A 20,419-nucleotide genomic window follows, 5' to 3' on the forward strand; every position below is an offset into this window, starting at 1 on the left:
ATGAAATTTTACTGAAAAAATTGAATTAAATATATTGAGTTCATGTTTGGTTGAGATGGCTATTTTGATGGGAAAATATGACAAAATTACAAAATAACCCTTATATATAAATATTCTTCTGTCATCTCAACTCTGTTTAGATCTGATTCCCACAGTCTAATCTGATCTGTGACATTTTCAGGCACAGATGGTATCCTCTCTGCAACTCGAGCATGAGCATTTTGCTGAAGAAAACTGATTATCTGATCTGCTGTAATGCCATTTTCAAAAGCGTTCTACAAGCTTTCTTTTGTAATAGCTCCAACAATAAGATTTGAAAGTGCATACTCTATCCTTGAGAACAGCCGCAATATCTCACAATGTAATTTTGAAGATGAGTATGCATAAACTCTAAAATTTGTTTCCACAACCACAAATCCTTGTTTTCGAGATGATAAATCAGACAAGCTCACTGAAAGATTGGTTGCCAATTTCGTTGGTATGAACCAACTTTCTTTCTTTCCCTGCTGAAGTTTGACCAGTCCAAGGTTTTCTAGGTCCTTAATTATGTTCCTCTGAAAATCAGTCACTGTGTTTATATTATATGCCTCCCCAATGACATGAAAACTAAGCTCCAGCATGAATAAGATCAAGTCAGCTGCATCAACACCTCTCGCGCGAGGGTATTTTGGTTTGCAAATGGATGCCATTTTTAACATTTTGCCGGCTAACTATAGAATACCACCATCTACTTGGCTTTCATAACAATGATTTATAGTTGCTTTTTACAAGCATTTCTGGATTGCTATGTAAATATAAGAGCTGGGGAAATATTTCAAAACCCTCTACCAAGCGTGGATGTCACATTTTCTCAAAATGATATGCATAGATAAATCTTTGAAAATCCTCAACCAAACAGCCCCTAAGAGAATAATTTGTTGAGATTTGGGATCCTATATATATCAATTCACTAGGATTTAATATCTATTTTCTCATTTAGTTCATGATGAATCTCTTGTATCAACACTACATCTCAACCCAACCCAAAAACTTCATGTATTAAATTTATTTACTCCAGTTTTAACCCGCATAAAACTTCACTACTCATACTTGGATTCCCAACACAAATTATCAAGATTTATCCATTGTTCTATATATAAGATTTTTGTTTGTGATATTACTAGTCATTTATTTTATTTAACCATGCGTAATCTCCTTCGTGTCAATCCATTGCTCCCACTTTTTGTCATTCTTTTATTTTACTATTTCAAGGGTATAGGTTATTTATAATACTGTGCTACAATAGCAAATGGTGTGCCGAAAATCTCTAGTCATACCGTGCCTCGTAAATCATAACGAACAAAAAAGGGGGAAGGGGGCTGTTGAAATTGAAAACGGCAGAACAATAACAATACAAAACTTCTCACCGCTTCTCAAAAATGGTGATGAGTATTAGTTTCTTTTTATTTCTTTTTTAAATATATATTGATGCGCCATCCAGCACAACCAAATCCAATCAAGGGTAATACATTGTCACCTATCTCGCAAGATAACATAACTGGATCCATTAACTGTCTTCTATATCTTGGAGATTCTCTTCAGGATCTCCGCAAAAGCTTTTTTGTCCTGCACATAGCAAAGGCGCGCAATGTGTATATTCAATGTAGGCAGAGCATGGCAAAACATTACTTCTAAATGCCATCCATCTTAATCCTTAGCTCAGTTATCTGGCCTCAAGCTATGCACAACATGGTGTCAGATTTGTTATTCTAACAAACTAAGTTCATTTATCCATATGATGGAACAAGACACTCATTCCCCAAATTACCATAAAATATTCTTAGATGCCATCATTTTAATCTTACATTAGCTAGTCACAAATTCGTTCTAAGTAATATTAAATATTGTATCCATAGAAAGCAACGCATAACATAATTTCCAAGAACCAAGTTCTATTCTTCCACGGATCTAAATTTGACTAGAAGGCTTCGATTGAGAAAATAAGACATATTGAGATGGTGGCATACACACATTGGTCATAAGAATGGCAAAGCAAACAAATGCAGCTCAATAAAGGGAAATCAATTCTTTTGATGGAGCTTACCTCTGAAGATCTTAGTCTTGCTTTAAATTTACCTACAAGATCCTGTGTGGTCACAGGAGTCTTTTGCATTAAAACAGCCCTGATTTCTTCCTCACTCACGGGTCCAGAAGCTATGGTGGAAGACCCTACTTTTGATGATGGTGCTGGCAGTATACCTTTTGGAGGAGCATTACTTCTAGATGCAGACCCATTTTCATCTTTGACAGATGATTTTGGTTCCTGATTCATGATTGGATGATAGTTAAAACTTATTTACGCATGGATCAAAATTAAACCATTATAACAAAAGGCCCGCATAATTAAGCAATATCAGAAAAGCAAATGACATACATTTTCTGTTTTCACCTTCTTTGGAGGTGCACCATTAGATGTTTTTGTTTCCTCATTTAATTTTCTCTTCCCCTTTGAAGTCTTTGAAGAAGATGTTGTTCCTCGAGCAGTTCCTGTTGCCGCAGGTTTTGAAGGGCTATTGTCAGCAGGTTCTTCCTTAGGTGCATCCTTCTGCTTTGAAGATATTGCAGGAGGAATGCCAACTTCATCATCCATCTAAACAAACCAAACTGACCCATTAATGGATGAAAAATGCTCAAGTATAGTTCAACAATATGTTTAAATGAAAGCCAAGCTATTGGTTTAACTTTAACCAGCCGTTTCCCCTTTTGGAGAAGTCAGAAGGTCAACGCAAATGCAAAAGCAATCTGTTCCTCGCCAAAAAATATTGCAGTTTGCACAGAGTTACATTCCTTTCATGTTATTAGTGGCATAAAGAACACTTGAACAACTATAGGTACATCAACCAAAAAATAAACAAATGGAGAAGTGAAAAGAAATAAAATAAGGAACAGAACCATACATCTTCATCATCGTCATCTTCCTCAGCATCGGATTCATTCAGACCACCAGCTCGTCCAAGCAGCTTTTTCAGCTCTTTTCCAGATTTACTTAGACCTCCCCCTCCTTCAGTATCTTCATCCTCATCGTCATCATCCTAAAATTAAATTTAAAATAAAAAAAGTCAAGAATTCTGTCTAATCCAAACTATAACAAAATCCAAATTTGAAATTTCCTGACTATTCATTTTTATATTATTATATTTAAAAGTTCAATAACCTATAATACATCATTGAACCAATTAAGGATATCATGAGGATTAGTTTCCAAAACTGGGTTGGAACGTTATTGAACCCACATGAAAAAAGATTAGAACATCATTGAACCAATTAAGGATATCAGAAAATGACTGAATGGATATAACATACATCCATATAAATGGGAACCAAGGAACTCATGAAATGAAAACACAGTAAAAACCTGAAAATAATATATCTAGTTTAGTCAAGTCCTAACATTCTGATGCTGGTGTAAACAGGCTGCGCTGCTCTATGAAGGTACACTTCCAGATGAATTTCCTCTATAAATGGTTGTTTGTATCATTATCTTTCAAGTGTTTTCACCAAGAAAATTATTTCTTGATTTTGTGCTAACCTTCTACTAATCACAAAGGTTTCTTGCATCCAGTGTGAATATAGCTTTTGGAGGGTGACAAAAAAGAACACATAATGAAGTAGCTACTATATCACAATCAATTTTGCATCCATAGAGAAATCCATACAAAATATTATCTCAACAAAAATTCTTGAAATAGCTACAACACATAAATGGCAACATAATGACAAAAAATATCAGCAGTAGAACATCAACTTCTTAGTCAAATATGTATCTGTGGAACTTGAAACTAACCTGCTTGATTTCAGGAGGAGCAGGAACTTCAGGAGCCAAATCTTCCCTTTCCTCAGGATCATTGCCAACAGCTTCATCATCATCAGTGAAAATATCTTCGTGCTCCCAATCATCACCTATAACATATGTACAATTAGCAGAAAGAATAAACATAGACCTGATGAAGTGTTCTTCAAGCTTTCAACTAGATTATAAACTCCAAAAAGCCTATTAATGTTGCCAATTCTTGCCAAGTTAAGATTAAATATGTGAGCAGAATGGAATGACTCTAGCAAAGGATGCCAATGAGAAAATAAACTTATACGGACTAATTAAGTAAATAGTCACATTAATTAGTGAGACTAATAAATCAACAAGTAGAAGTAGACCCAAACTAGCATTGATAAGCTGCATCTGTTCTCTAGTTCTACTACCAGCTGCATCTAAGGCAAAAATAAATGTCTCAAAACCTAAAAATATGAAGTCTCAACTCCCTAAATTCGATTCATTTAGCTGTCAATTTGATTTTTCAATTTACTCTCTAAGATATATCAAGAGAGCGAGCCTGAAGTAGTGGTAAAGCTGATCCTATGTGATTGAAAAGTCACATGTTCGAATTCTGGAAATAACCCCTTGGCAAATATGCAAGGGTAAGGCCGTTTACATGGATTGCGCTCAACCCTATGGTTTTTTTACTCTCTTAAGATATATCCTCCACAAGGCATATTCATCTCAAACAATGAAGCAATCAAAGAAGATCCTGAAAATGATGGACAACGTAGAGGGCATTTAAAAAGGAGACATAGTTTATAATGTAAAATAATTGCTTCATTTCATATTTGATATATTATATGGGATAGGTTATTCTACCTACCATTTTTTCTGCCTACTTTTGCCTACCATCTTCCAACACTGTTAGATCAGAATCTCAAGGAGAGATAGAAAGATAAATGTTAGTTAAGATTCTGATCTAATGGTGTTTTAGAGTGGTAGGCAAAGGTAGGCAGAAAAAATGGTAGGTAGAATAACCTATTCCATATTATATTAAATATGTCAGACCTCAGCAGTGGCATGTGCCTATTCTGATTAAACTTGGCATAAAATTACATAGCAAATAGGCCATAGCCGCAAATAAAATAATAACCTTCACAGCCAATTTCATCAGAAAATTAAAGAACAAACATGACAATTACTTACCCTTCTCAATATCATCGTCATCCTGATCATGGTCTCCTCCCCTTGGACCTTCTTCATCATCATCATCACCACCTCTTTTATTAAGTCCAATTCTATTCTTCCTCGCTGCCTCCTCTTCTTCATCCTCCTCCCCCTTATCTGAGACATGACCTTCATCATCATCAGTAGATTTTTTACGACTTTTCCCTCCACCCACATTACTCTCCTTGTCATCAAATCTCCCGTGTTCACCAAATGCAGCAGGTCCATTATTTGCTGCTTTCATCATCCATCTTTGATATCCATCTGCAGTTTTCTTTCTATTCTTCATTTTCTCTTCTGCTTCCTCCAAAGTCAATTGCTTATATTGCGCAACCTTGTTAAAGTTGTACCTTAAAAAAAGAAGAAAAAAGAGCATACCATATCACATATCTTCCTACTGTCTTTGACTGATAATTCCAAATAAAAAGGAAAAAAAAATCCCAAGGAAAAGAAAAACAAGCGGAAGTCATGGGAAAATTCTTGCAGACAAACACAAACCTTATTCCAACAAGCATACCAAGAACCAGCAGGAATGGCAACAAACTCCTTCCTTTCCATCATGAGAAGATAATATGTAGCTGATTGTGCACCTTCGAGATGACCCTGGTATTGGCACTGACCAGTTTCGTCCTCCATGAGCCATGGCTTGTTCTTGTACTTCTCCTATGCAATGCAATAAGTAAGTTGTTCAGGAAATGATCATATGATCGATCTATCACAAGTGACTAGCAATCACGCATTGCAAATGCAAAGATGATTAACATGGAACCGTCTTTTAATGGCCCCTACCGAAAAATAGTCTAAATGAACTGTAACTTAATGTGCTGCTCGTTCATTAGCATAACAAAACAGTGTGTCCAGTACTACATGTTTACCACTTTTCAGTTGGCATTTCCATCTTAAAATATGGTGCTTAAGCACTCCTTTTAGACTCACGTCACATCACATGCAAAGCAGCCATAATGACGAATAGATAAGAGGAGATAACGTTTGCAGATTGGAGAATAGATTCAATACCCGCAAAGCATCAGTAATTTGGCGGTTCTGTAGGCCATCCTTCTGTAGGGACCACTTGTTTTCAGCACTTTTCTTCTTCGAAAAATCAGGCAACCCAGAAACGAATCTTCCAATGAAGTAGTTTTTGTCGCTGATAGAGTTTGCACGAACATTATATTCCTGTCACAAACAACTCATCATATTCCAAGAAACAAGGACAAGGTACATTAGTTCCAATTGTATTTACAAGTTAACGTAACAAACCGAAAGCAATTTTAGAATTAAGAAGAATGCCATACAATGTAACGCCAAATAACTCACAAGATTGTCAAAACCAGTTAAATTAAAATTCTCAATTTGCAAAAATTTTAAAAAAATAAAAAATAAAAAATGGATAGGTAGAGAAATCGAACACGAATCAAGCGCGTAACGCTGGCACCACAATCAAAGCATTTGGCCTTGTTCTCGGCCATGGTCTTGCCACAGGTCAAGCAGAGAGTCATGTGCTTGCAATTGCTTCCATAGAGATCGGTGGTGGATCCACATCCACCACACGACGACTTCAAGAGCAGGTCCATCGAGATTCAGAAAACGCACCCAGTCAGTCTAGGGTTTCATACTCGATTATATGTTATAATTAAGTCACGATTTCAAATCAAAGGCGCGTATCCTCTACGACTATTAATTATTTTCTTTTAACACATCTTCATCCTTCATCAATTTCTTTCTTTTGATCACCCCTGGCTTCGTTTGATATTATGTTTTTATTTATCGCTTGAGGCCTCGAATGGGAGAGAATTTATTGTGGTTCGGGAACACATTTTTTAGGTGGTCCCTTAGTATAAATGGAAGAATAAAATTGGAAAAGAAAAAAAATAACAGGGATAAAATGGGGAAAAAAAATTAGTGTTGTGAGAGGGAGCACCAAATCATTAGGTGGTCCGGGAACATATTAAATATTTCCCTCGAATGGATGGAATTTTTTTATTATGATCTCGGAGCACATTTTTTTAGATGCTCCTTTTTCAATAAAGGAAACAATTTCTTACATTTATATCCCTGTCTTTTTTTTAAATTACATCTCATTCTTTTTTTTCTTTCCTTTTTTGATTAAGGCGTACCAAGTCCCGGTCCACTATAAATGACCTCGAATGGATGGACATATATTAATGACACATGTTAGGGGTGTTTGGTATGGGTCTTTTTGATTGGAATAATGGGTAAGTAGGTTTTGGTAATAATTTTTCACCATGTTTGGTATGAACCATGAAGATATGTAAAAAATTCCTAGGTAAAAAACATCTTGAGCTTTTGAGTTTTTAACTAAAATGCGGATAAGAAAAATCTTTCTTTACATATAGTATTTATTTTTTCCTTGATTTCGGATTGTGAGTGAAAGTTTTTCAGACTAAAACGCCCTCGTAAAATATCTGGGGAGATGTGTAATAAAAAGCATTTTGCATATAAAACATCCTCATATCTCCTTCATCGTGTTGATGTGATCCATCTCAGTAGTGTGACTGGTAGGGGAGAGAATGAGACTTTATCCTGTTTAATTTGTATTCATATTTCATACACAAGATATATGTATAGACCTTCTTTATTCTTTTGCTTCTTCTTTTGTATAAAACATATATATGTACCAGAATCACAAGATATGACTGGAATATCTAAAAACACAAAAATACCAAGTTCTCAAGTATAGATTTGCAGGAAGAAGTGCAGCTTGATCCGCGTCGTCGAGAATGTTGGCTGCAAAACGACAATGGCTAAGGTTTGGAGTTGCTGGGTCTCGAAAGCAAGCGAGATGCCCTTCTTTTCACACGGTGTGGACAGTAACCGGATACGGCTGGCTAATGTGTTTTTGCAGTGTAGATGAGATCTCTGGCAGCCACAACACCGGTTACAGGGACAGAGCTAATGGGAATTTTCATAAACAACTAATCCAACCTACAGAGACGAAACAACTTTGGTTAAGTCTGGTTTCCATTGATGGAAATTCTGATTTTTATCAGCAAGGTTTGGGTGAGTGGCTTTCAAAAAATATAATTGTGGGAACTAATATTTCTTTGTTTTTCTTGACTTGCTGGACGGTGTGGGAACGGAGAAATGAGAAGATGCATAACACTGGTATCCCTCCTTTCAGGTCGAGAGAGGTTTTAATTCAGAAGCTTGTTCATGATGTTGAGATGGTTGTGGGGAGAGGAAATGAGCATTCAGGTGTACGCAAAAAAATGTACGTTGACATTTCTTGGCAATTTCCTTCTTTGAGATTTGTTAAGGTTAACACAGATGGTGCTGCTCTCGTGGAGCTTCTGGCATAGCTGCTTGTGGTGGGGTTATGAGAGATTCTGTAGGGAGATGGCTGGTGGATTTGCCTATAGACTTGGGATTTGTAGTTCTTTTAGAGCAGAGTTGTAGGGTGTGCTTCGCAGGCTGAAATTAGCTTGGAATTCTGGTCACAGTAACGTTATAATTGAAAGTGATTCAACTTGCTCACCTCCCAGGATGCAGCAGCTCGCAAGAGTCAGTTGATTTATCGGATACGAACATGGATTCAGAAAGATTGGTCGGTTAGTTTCAATCACATGTTCAGGGAAGGAAATACTTGTGCGGATTGGATGACAAATTTCATCTTGGAGCATGATGAGGTTGTGCAATATCTTTTTTGTGAAGAACCACCACTTGATATTCACGTTATTTATTTGGCTGATCTTACTGGAGTGGGAAGACCACGAACTCTGGTGATCCAGTAGCTTCTGTTTCTGTTTTAGTGTTTTGTCTTTGTTTTGTTTGTTTTTGTTTTTGTTTTTAGGGCTCTGGCCCTGTTGGCTATAAAAAAAAAGAATAAAAAAGTTTAGATAATTTCTTGTCTTAACTATTAGTTATTTCTGATATTCTTCTTTTTTTTTTGATAAATTTTTATGATCTTTCTTAATTATACCGATCAACAAGAGTGAAAAAATAATTTATTTCACACATTATATTTTATTTTCTAAATTAATTTTAATTATAGTCAATTTTATATTTTTACTTCTAAAGTAAAATATTAAAATAATTTTAATATATTAATTTAAGGATAAATATTCCATCTACCTTTTTTTTTACATTTTTTATTTACTCATCTTCGATGCTATTAGATTATAATCTCATTATTTGTCTCTCCTCTTGAGATTTTAATCAAATGATATTAAAAATGAATAGATAAAGTAGATCAAAATAAAAGTTAGGTAGAATAACCGATTTTATTAATTTCAAACAATGGACAACAAAAATTTAAGAATTTTATTTTTCTTATATCATTACGAAAATTTTGTCTACTGTACATAAAACAAATGATGAGAATCACTTTATTTAAAAAAAAATAGAATACGAAAATTGTAATAAGAGTAAAAGACAAGATTTTTCTTAGACAAATAAAACCTCAAATTTAATATATTAAATTAATATATATTAATTTAAAAACTCTTGGAATCCCAGGAGTGTTCCTATTCTGCATATAATTGGAAACCAGCTCATGCATCAACCTTATTAATTGACACCGCAAACATATTTTTCCCAATCTGAGGTGTTCATCATGATGTTCCACCTTCTTCCCCGCATCACAAGTCTTGCAGCGAGGTGCTGAGATATGGCTTCTCGAACGGTGTAGGCAGAAGCCGTGAAGGAGGAAGAAACGCGTGATTTCCCAATTGGGCCTGATGCGGCCCAAGTAGTAGAAAATGAGCTCATGAACGAGGCCTGAGACCAGGGACGTGACGAAGATGGCAGGGAGGGTGGCCCATTGAAGCCCAAAGAGACACAGAGCGACTTGCTTGGTGGGCTCGCAAACTGTTCGTTTATGAGCTCATATCTGTCTAATGTCTTGTTCGAAAATCAGTAATGAAGACTCCACCGTTACTTACTAACCTGATTATATTTTTTTTCCCACTCATTTATATTAGTGTCATTTAATTTAATTTTAAACAGAACTCAAAGAACATAATAAAACTCTATCTAGCACCGATATTGACACGGGACACGATACAACACGACACTCCGACACTTTAATTCTAAAAAATGTTAAATTTCGACACGTTAGGACACGTCTTGATATTAAATAATATTTTTAATTTATGTAGTATATATTACATTTAATTTAACAAAAAAATGTATCTAAACTTATAATATTCATAAATTTTGCAAAGAAACATAAGATATCTCAAATATTTATATTAAATTCAATAAAATGATAATCGTAATCCAACGAATCTAATAGTTGAAACTAAAAACTCAACGCAACTTAATCTTTGAACTTTTTTTTTGAATTTCTATAACACGTGTTGGAGTATCAGAGTGTCGAAAAGTGTCGGACACGATACGTTAGGGTTTTTGAAGTGTGGGTGCTTCGTACATAAAACTTAGTGGCATAAAGCAAATTCAGAAAACTGCTCCCTTATTAGCTTAATTACAAAGAGCATGCAAGACTGAGAAGAAACAGAGAGCATAGTTGTGCACCACCCAAAGACGCAAAATCAATTTTATTGACAAAATTATCTACCAAATCAAATGAATATCATTTTCTTCCGCCAAATCCTCTCGTCATTGTTATGATTACTGGTCTCAGACAGGATTAGAAAAAAAGATTAAACCAAGGAAAATAAACAAGCAAACACTGAAGGAGATTGCAGCTCAAATAACAATGACTGTGGATTAAACATCACTCATGGTGAGGCCGGTTGACTCCTAAAGCCAGTCCTTCCGAATATCAAAAGTGTAGTTGATCTCTAAATACGACTTGTTGTCATCATCAACAAACTGAAAAACGATAAACAAAATTGCAAGTCATCATCAACATGAAAGACTGTTGGTTATACAAAAAATATTAACTTCTACGAAAAAAAAAAATTGACTTGGGAATTTGAATTTTAAATTAGTGGTTGAAGTATGCACATGAAGTCTGTCAACAAATTTATTAGAACATTTATTGATGGGCCTATTGATGCCCCATAGAGACAAATATGGACACAGACAATAATTTGGGATCCACTTTTTTCTTTCTTTCTTTCTTATATAATGTAGTAGTGGAACTCGTGAAATCAGCAATAAAGTAAATGCGCAGAAGTTACAATTTTATTTTATTTTTTTGGAATACCAAGTTACAAATTTAAGATCATCTTATTAACTCTTTGTCAAACAGTACCTGTTTAGTGTTAAGGAAACATGTATTATACATTAAACTACCTTAGTTCTGGCCGAATATGTCCCTCTAGCAAATATCCCAGATGGTGTTGTCTCTTCGGGCATATCATGCGTGTAAGCCTCTGCTTGAGGGCTGAATGTTCCAATCATCTCTTTAGTGCTGTCAACTGCAAAAAGGCTTAAAAATGAGACAATTCAACGAGAGAAAATTCTTGTTTGGCATGATTTGAGTGAGAGAACTTTTACCCTTGATACCAGTTTTCCACACAGTGTTTGTATATTTGAGACCTGAAACGATATTATGGTTGACCTGGAATGTGAACATGAGCCTATAACGGCTACCTTCTTTCAAAGTAAACCACAAACCGTTGGGGTTTCCTGTCTCTGGTATTGGAAGAACAATGTCAGGTCTACCAGCTGACTTGATTGCAAGACTCAGGATCTTCACTTCTGGCTCGAGAGTTTCTTAATCATTCACAAAACAATCAAAAGTCAAGTCAAGAACTGACAAATAAAAATCTATTGCAAAAGTATTTTCAATTAGGGGAAGTTATAAAACAAGGAACAACAAGGGGATTCAAAACAGGAACTTCTTGTTGGTATTCACAAAATAATGTTACTAAAATTATTCCCAGTTAAAAAATCATCACTTGTCAGTAAACCATCAAAACAGTGCAATTAAAAGGAAAAACCAGCAATATTTGGGCCAGAAAATTATAAAGAACCTGTTTCAAACTTTTTATCCATGTCTCAAAAAGATGATAAATCGATGATCGATTCACAATATAGTTAATTACGTTGAGCAAAATGATGTTTGTTCTGTTTTAGATCATATTTCACTATTAGAAAGCTTATGACTAGACACATTCTCAAAAGATTATTCAAAATCTTCCCGCATGGTATATAATTCATTGAAAATGATACAGCAGGCATAATCTATACCGAACCTGATGCCAATTGTATTACCCAAAAAAAGGGAACAGATAGAGAAAAAGAAAATCTGGACAAATGAAATTGAAACCGATCACCTATCAGACTTTAAAGGGAAGCAATTGAACAAGTAATTACCTCCAACAGAATTCATATCGACACTTCCAAGAAGCTGTTCTTTCCACCTCCTCAAGCTCTCATCATCCTAAGGCCTCAAGCAGAAAACAACGAACACATAAATGATACACAAGGTGAACAAAGCATAGATCTTTCAGAATAACGAAGGCAAGGACACGCAAATAAAAGTAAACCTTATCCTTCTCTAGCTGCTCTTTCAAAGTGCACTGAGGACCCAATTCAATCTTCCTCTCCACGTCATCATCTTCATCTTCGGTGACGGCAATGGAACTTTCACTCATGTGTCTACTGAGATTCGTCCCGCGTTCATCACCACTTTCTCCGTCACTAGCCATTTTCCCCATGTGCTGCGTTTCCGAAGTATCTGCACCCTCATTGGGCTTCTCATCAAAACCCATGCTTTTGCAATTAGAAACCACTCCAATGGCCAAAGACATCAACGGTGGCAAAACCCGGATGGCAGTGTGACCAGAGAAACACAGAGAATATAAGGAGAAAAAGACAAGATCACCCCACCACCTATAAGAAAGAAAACCCACTTGTTAGAAGTTTTGCTCCGATGAGTATAACAAAAAGAGAGGGGTTAAGAAGGCATGAGAGAATGAAGTGCGTCAAATAAACCCAGAAAAAGGTTGATTAAAATAAATGAGATAGAATGCCAAGAAGGCAAGAAGAGAGGTACAGAGTACACAAACATACACTCACACTCACACACACGCAGAGAGAGAAGGGGAAATGGTCGTGTGGTGATCCGCAACTCAGAAATATTCAACGACAAATATGGGAGAGTCTTCTTGTCATGGTGAAGGTCACTACTCTTGTATGTTGTAGCACTTGCTGGAACATTTATATTTTAAATAAAAAACCAAAAAACATTTAAACCCATGATGGACAGAAAGAAAGCAAAACAAGAATGGAAAAACTCATGTATAAAACAAACCAAGAAGAGAATTCACAGTCTTGGCCTATAACATTGAGATTGAGGTTCGAGATTGGGTTTGGCTGGTGAACTAAACATGGATTTTGACTCCTGTAGTCCTTTTTATGGGTAATTCCGTTACTATCAATTATGATTGCTTTTGAAAAGCTGAAAATAAGCTGGTGAAAGTCAAAATTATAAAGGGTAAGTAAAAAAATATTTAAAATTTGCATTGTACCTCTTTAGTATCTCATTACAAAAATGTCAGATAAAATTTTTATATATTTCATATGCTAATTTTTTTTTTTATAATATTAGATTTTTTTACACAAAAATATGTCCTGATGCATCGGAGCTAACTGACTTGGATTAGATTTTTCCCTAGTTATTTACCTTTTTTATTATTTTTATATTATGCTTGAGCGTGCGTTGATTGTGCGTTATTTTCTTTGATTGCGTATGATTATAGCTATTTATCTTTTTTGTTATTTTTAGATTATGCTTGTGTGTGTTGATTGTGCATGATCATATTCCTTTTAATTTTATTTTGTTTTGGCTATTTAAAACTTGAAGAACCGTATTGTTACTTGGTTGTTTTGATTAATAAAATTCAAAAAAGAGAAATAATATTTTCTCACAATTCTTGTGTTTGTTCTTTCTTTTTATTTAGCTAATTAGTTACTTCTTCTACATTACGTCCTTTAATATAATAGAAGTAAATTCAATAGTTTTGTTAATTCCACTAATTCTCAACCTTGTATTATTTGTTTTGATATTAATAATGAGATAGGATATTGTTACTACCAAATAATGTTATTACCATATTTTAAATGTTTATTTTCGTCAATCAACGATTATTATTTTCACAAATCAAAATCATTAATTAATTATTAATTCACAATAAATGATAACTGGTGATTGACAAAAATCAACGATTAAGATATGGTATCAATATTGATAATAACATTTTTGATAGTAACCATATCCTATCCCATTAATACTCAAAATAAAGTTTTACAAGTTTTAATGTATATCACTACCTTTCAAGTTTCTCAAGGTACTTTATTTATTTATTTATTTATAATAAAGGTACTTTATTTTATTGTCTGGTATTTTAGAAGGGAGGCCGTTATAGCTAGCGTTTGTAAGTATTTAAAGTCAATTATTGACGAGTGTATCATAGCTGTGCAAAAGCAAAATATTGGACCATTTCATTAAAGATTTATATTCATACTCTATATATTAAGCTGTAAATAAACCAACGACACATAGGATCGTTATAAAAATAAACTAAGGAGACAAATAATAGAAAGCATTCATCATGTTAAAATTTGAAAAAAAAAAAAATGCATTTGCTCTAATTAAGAAAGCAAAAGTGATGTATCAGAAAACTGTGAACACTTTTTTATATTTATGGTGAATTTTTCTTCCGATGAAAAAGTAACGACCCTTTGAATTTATCTAGGTCCATACTAATTTTTTGAAATATGTTATCTCTCAATAAAACACACATAAATTTAACTGTCACTGTCTTTCTGTGGAAGATTAAATCTTTAATAAAAGATTTAATAATTTCTGATAGCTTGCAGTCTCACATTTTGCTGGAAAAAAATAAACAATGAAGTGTCAACTGTTCTAATGAATAAAAAAGTTCAATAATTATTTTTGAACGGACGATTTAGTTAATTATCTAATAAATTATTGGACAGCGTGATTGTGGCTGGAGTGCATCAAGTCCAACATTTTGGTTGCACAGAAAATGAGGAAACTGGAAACCACGATGCTATTGCACAATTAAAAGCTTGATAATATATTCACCAATGAATTTCATACAGGTATATATTTATAATTTGTAATCATCTTTTTTTATTAAGTATGTAAATCCACATTAAAAGGATCATCATTATTTTGTATTTCTGTTTGCAATTTAAAAAACTAATTTAAAATGCTACTAGACACGATTAACTGGTTCAAAATAAACTATAATATTTTTATCTCAAATTTATTTATGATGAAAACTAAAATTTTAAATTTTACGTAATAACCAAATAACATACATCTAAAACCACCCTAAAATTAAAAAAAAAAACAAAAAAAACTCACCCTATTGCTTCTGATTCTTAAAAGTTGACAAACATGTTGAATTAATGGCAAACTCAACTCTATAATTAATAATACAACTAAAAAAAATGTATTATATTTTTGGGAAAAAATCCATAAACTCTTATGTGGTTTATTCTTTTATTACTTATATATTTCTTTTTTTCTTATCAATTAATCCCTATGATTTTTTTACATTCAAGCTCAACTTTAACACTGTTAGTAATTTAATTAACTTGCCTATTTTATCTCTATTTTACTTGTATACACTCCTTTACTTATCCCTTATCTCTCTCCCTGGGTATGTCTTCAAATTTTGTAAATCTTACTAATTTAAATTTTTTGTACTTGCTTTTAAATTCTTTTTGGTAACAAAAAATTTAATATTTTAATTCTTTGAATTCATGTGAAAACTAATCACAAAATTTGACCCTTGTTGGTTGATTTTTAAGTTTTTAAGGATATTAACTAGTTGCTTACCAAAAAAAAGAAAAAGATATTAACTAGTTTGTTATCTATTATGTTTCTCATTGCTTTGTGCTTATCATCTATTGGTGTTGAGAATTGCATGCAAAATCTCTTGAATATAAGGAGAAAACCCACTTGGTAGCAGCTTTGCTCCAATGAGTATAACAAAAAGAGGGGTTAAGAAGGCATGAGAGAAAGAAGTGCGTCAAATAAACTCAGAAAAAAAGGTTGATTAAAATGAGATAGGATGCCAAGAAGGCAAGAAGAGAGGTACAGAGTTCACAAGCACACACACAGAGAGAGAAATGGTCGTGTGGTGATCCGCAACTCAGAAATATTCAACTACAAATATGGGAGAGTCTCCTTGTCATCGTGAAGGTCACTGCTCTTGTATGTTAAACATTTAAACCCATGATAGAAAGAAAGAAAGGGAAACAAGAAAGGAAAAACTCATGTATAAAACAAATAGAAAAAAAGAATTGTCAGTGTTGGCCTATAACATTGAGATTGAGGTTCGAGTTTGAGTCTCACAGGTGAACTAAACATGGATTTTGACTCCTTCAGTCCTTTTTATGGGTAATACCATTACTATCAATTTTGATTGCTTTTGAAAAGCTGAGAATAGAGCGTAAGCTGCTGACCTAAATAGAATATTGAAAGTCATAACTCTTAACCTCATACATACCCCACCGAAACCAAAATTATAAAGGAGAAATAGAAAATTAATTAAAATTTGCATTGAAGGCTTGAAGCTCTTTAGTATCTCATTACAAAAATGTCAGATAAATTTATATATTTCATATGCTACTTTTTTTTATAATATTTGTTTTGAATATTAATAATCTGTTAAAGTTTTACAAGTTTTAATGTATACCACTAGCATTTAAGTTTCTCAAGGTACTTTATTTTATTGTCTAGTATTTAAAAGGGCGGTTACGGCTATAGCGTTTCAATTATTAAAGTCAATTCTTGACAAGTGTATCATAGCTGTGCAAAAGCAAAATATTGGACCATTTCATTAAAGATCTATATTCATACTCTATTAAGATGTAAATAAACGAAGGAGACAGAGAATAGAAAGCAATCATTATGTTAAAAAATTGAAAGAAAAAAAAATCATTTGCTATGATTAAAGAAAGCAAAAGTGATCTATCAGATCACTAGGAAAACTTTTTACATCTTTTCGGTGAATTCTTCTTCGGAAGAAAAAATAATGACCCTTTGATATCTAGGGGCATAATAAATTTTTGAAATATGATATCACCCAACGAAACACATAAATTTAGCAGTCACTGTCTTTCTGTGGAAGAATAAATCTTTAATAAAAGATTTAATACTTTCTCATCACCGTAGAAGATAGCTTACAGTCTCAAGTTTTGATGGATTATTGGACAGCGTGATTGCGGCTCGGGTGCATTAAGTCCAATATTTTGGTTAGATAAAAAATGAGGAAACCGCAAAGCACGTTGCTATTGCACAATTGTCCCGCAAATAGATGATCATGGTCACCTTTCCTCCAGTGATCCATAACATAAGTTTGCTACAAACAATTGATTCTGATCCATTCGAAAATACTCAACTCAAGTTGTATCTTCTAGACGTTCGGCTATCTAGCTTGGGAGTTTATTGGCTACAAACGGACTCTGAAATTTCCTTTCCGTGATCTTAAAATCGTTGGTTAGCTCAAAATTATGAGTTTCAAAATAGCTAGTTACATTGAAACTGCTCAATCATCTTAACATTTCAAGAATTTAATGCAACGATACACAAATTGTTTTTTATATTTAATACAGTAATCATTAGAACATCAATTTTGGGGCAAATAAAACATGCCAACTTTCCAAAAAAACAAAAAAATGGCTGATTATCCATTTTGCCCCCTTTTAAAATTAATTTACCACTTTGCCCCACTTCTTAAATTATATATCAGTCTACCTTCTTTCTCAAACTATATACTAATTTTCCCATTTATAAAATTTGACAACAACGGGAAACCATTAAAGATCCAGCTGACATTAAAATTTAAAGGAGCTTTTGAACCCTCACAAACTCCCAACTCATTTTCTTTCACAGAAACAAAATTTCCTTATCAATTGCAAGCTTGTGAAGGAGCTTTTGAACCCTCACAAACTTCTCAAGATAACAATAGAATAAACAAAAATTAAAAGTTGTTTAGATGCGAAGGAAAGGGAAAAACAAAACAAATCAAACAAACTTACTTTTAAGTTACTCAAATAATCGCCGCACTAAGATTTGCATGGAGCAAAGGTGATGTAGAATGAACCCAGAGGGGTCATTCCAAACCCGTAAAAAGCAAGTTACTCAATAGTCACTACCCCATTTTCTTACAACATTCTCTTTAGCAGAAGCATGCTTATAATCTTCCTTCTTCAAAAAGCCATCAAAATCAGGCTGATTACTGGTAGAAGTATTTGTCGAGATTTTTGATGTTATGAAACCAAATCCATTTCTCACTCCCCGTAGTGCATACAGCAATGGATTGAAGGTGATGGCAAGGATCAAATCACCTTTTGCAACTAGGAGATACTGGAAATGCAGAGAGAGAAGGAAAAATAGAGTTTTTATTGTACGGCAATGGTTATGAATTTCTGACTATCAGCAAAAGAATTGAAAGTGGAATGAGGAAACTTGTTACCATGAGAACGATACCCAGTAAAGTAAGACTAGCTTGTTTTGCTTCTCGCCAAAAATTATCATCATTAGACCAGCCAAACCATCTACCCCACCCAAACCAACCTCCTCCACCAGTGTCACCTCCACCTCCCAGCTCTTCTTTTCTTTTGATTTCTTTGTCCCACTTGTCGAATTCATTTTTCTTCCCACTTAGTGCACCTTCTAATGCTTTTCTAGCTTGTTCCTGCAATACAAATTCACTTTTAGTTTTTACTATTATTTTATTTTTTTTGTTCCTGCTTTCAAATCAGCTTTGTGAGGCATTGAGGTCTACACATAGCCCATCATCACAAGGTTCAAAATAATATGGATAATTAATCATGAGGCTAAAATTATATCAGCATAAACTGATAGAGAGAGAGAGTTTATCTTTCTATTTTTCAAACAAGAGAGAATAATTCAGTTTTTATAATTTTCATGAAAATAGTACCTGCACTACACGAAGAGGCCAGGAGAATAGATTCAGCTAAATAATGAACCAAAGTAGTTCAGTTAACAAAGGCATCTTCCAAATGTTATCCATGAAGGAAAACGAATTGAAACTGAGCACTGCATTATGGGATTACCTTGACATCTAAAAAGTCACGTGACAAGGAATAATTGCACATAGAAACTCAGATGCAAAGCAAGGCCAATACTTAATAGGCCACATATAAATTGCTTGAAAAGGAGACCTTGTTAAACACATGAACATATTCTTCGGATTACATAGCATCCATACATATAGTTCCAAGAAAAAGTATGTCAATTTGAGATTTTGGGACTGTCACTTCATATGAACTGGCGAAGGTAGGATGTTGATAGAAATAAAATTGTACAGGAAAAAAATCTTGGGAGCCAAGCCAAGATAAAGCAATTTCACAAGTAAGACCACTCGGGCAAGTAATATGCATAACAGGTATAAACACGCACACACACATACACAATTAATTAGTTCAATGCACGTAATCCTAATTAAAATAAAAAAAATCCACCAAAATCAAAAGAGAATTCTATGAGAGGAACCCCTTTGTAGGAACAGTAAACTCCTTAAACTAATTTAAAAAGAATGTTAACACATTCAATTCGACAAATAAAACTTAAATAAAGGAAGTTAATTGATATTGTCAAACACTACTCTATCCGGAACACACAATTCATGAATTGCTAAAACTACAGCTCAAAGATGTGGCATTATCGGCAAAGAAAACAGAAAAGAATTTACCAAATTGTCATCGAAACTTTAGTTTCGAACTCCATAGAGCCCATTCCGAAACGGGATAAGGCTTGTAGTTGAAATGCAGAGTTGAAGACAAGGAATATCAGCAACAAAAATTAAATCATCGAGAAACAGAAATTCACAAGTAATTAAATTGACATAAATTTCATATGCAAAAGAATTACAAATACCTCTCTTTTGTTATCTGAGAAAAGGCAAAGGAATCTGCCGTTGCTTCTGAGCTTGTGCTGCAAACGACTCCATTGGGTGATGGAGTCATGCTTAGTCAATTGGAAATGGGAACGGGAAGACAGCTTCCTCCTACTTAGGATTATCGGACCTCCTAGGTTTAGAATCTCTGCCATGCTTTTCTCACGCCTACTCTGTGAAAATGTAACCAGTGCGTGCGTTTTTATCTCTACAGGTGGCAAATAACTCAAAATTATGTTTTATTAACTCCAATTATCGATTTATTTTGAAGGTTTCTTATATAATTTTAGGGGATTAATTTTCTTATTTTACATAAGAATATGTTACACACATAATACATTAGTGGGGTCCACAAAAAAGTGAGAAAACAAAAAAAATTAAGATGGGATCCACCTTTTAATTGTGAATGTAACATGAGAAAATTTTCTCATATAAAATGAGAAAACTATTTCTCATAATTTTAAATGATCGGATAATTCATTAATCCTAGGCTCGTAGCTCGGCCCGACTTTTTGACCATTATAGACTTTGTTTAACAATATATTACTATTTTGTCCCTATTTAT

At 33.9% G+C, this 20,419-nt stretch overlaps 3 protein-coding genes across 4 annotated transcripts; all 3 read right to left on the bottom strand.

Moving 5' to 3' along the window:
- Window positions 1–1,550: 1,550 nt before the first annotated feature.
- LOC133286443 (transcription initiation factor IIF subunit alpha-like) lies at window positions 1,551–6,594 on the bottom strand. Its single transcript, XM_061483863.1, has 9 exons — window positions 6,430–6,594; window positions 6,038–6,196; window positions 5,538–5,683; window positions 5,000–5,370; window positions 3,824–3,939; window positions 2,937–3,071; window positions 2,414–2,629; window positions 2,084–2,302; window positions 1,551–1,605 (listed from the first exon to the last, which is right to left on the bottom strand). Exons 1-9 carry the CDS (start codon window positions 6,592–6,594, stop codon window positions 1,558–1,560), a joined length of 1,575 nt encoding a protein of 524 aa, XP_061339847.1. The 3' UTR covers window positions 1,551–1,557.
- A 4,147-nt stretch (window positions 6,595–10,741) lies between these two features.
- On the bottom strand, window positions 10,742–12,702 carry LOC133286438 (rho GDP-dissociation inhibitor 1-like). 2 transcript variants are annotated; one of them, XM_061483855.1, is made up of 6 exons: window positions 12,614–12,702; window positions 12,439–12,580; window positions 12,266–12,332; window positions 11,444–11,662; window positions 11,240–11,364; window positions 10,742–10,813 (listed from the first exon to the last, which is right to left on the bottom strand). In XM_061483855.1, the coding sequence occupies exons 1-6, from the start codon at window positions 12,700–12,702 to the stop codon at window positions 10,742–10,744; spliced, it is 714 nt and encodes a 237-aa protein (XP_061339839.1). The 2 variants fall into 2 exon arrangements, with proteins under 2 accessions (XP_061339839.1, XP_061339838.1); XM_061483854.1 differs by having other exon boundaries at window positions 12,439–12,702.
- Window positions 12,703–17,823: 5,121 nt separating this feature from the next.
- On the bottom strand, window positions 17,824–20,037 carry LOC133286436 (uncharacterized). The gene is made up of 3 exons (XM_061483852.1): window positions 19,836–20,037; window positions 18,409–18,630; window positions 17,824–18,299 (listed from the first exon to the last, which is right to left on the bottom strand). The coding sequence occupies exons 1-3, from the start codon at window positions 20,007–20,009 to the stop codon at window positions 18,075–18,077; spliced, it is 621 nt and encodes a 206-aa protein (XP_061339836.1). The 5' UTR covers window positions 20,010–20,037; the 3' UTR covers window positions 17,824–18,074.
- Between the last annotated feature and the right edge of the window lie 382 nt (window positions 20,038–20,419).

The sequence above is a fragment of the Gastrolobium bilobum genome, unplaced genomic scaffold (assembly GCF_033153095.1).
Source record: "Gastrolobium bilobum isolate Gb01-03AN ecotype WA unplaced genomic scaffold, APGP_CSIRO_Gbil_v1 utg16135, whole genome shotgun sequence".
Taxonomy (NCBI): Eukaryota; Viridiplantae; Streptophyta; class Magnoliopsida; order Fabales; family Fabaceae; genus Gastrolobium; species Gastrolobium bilobum.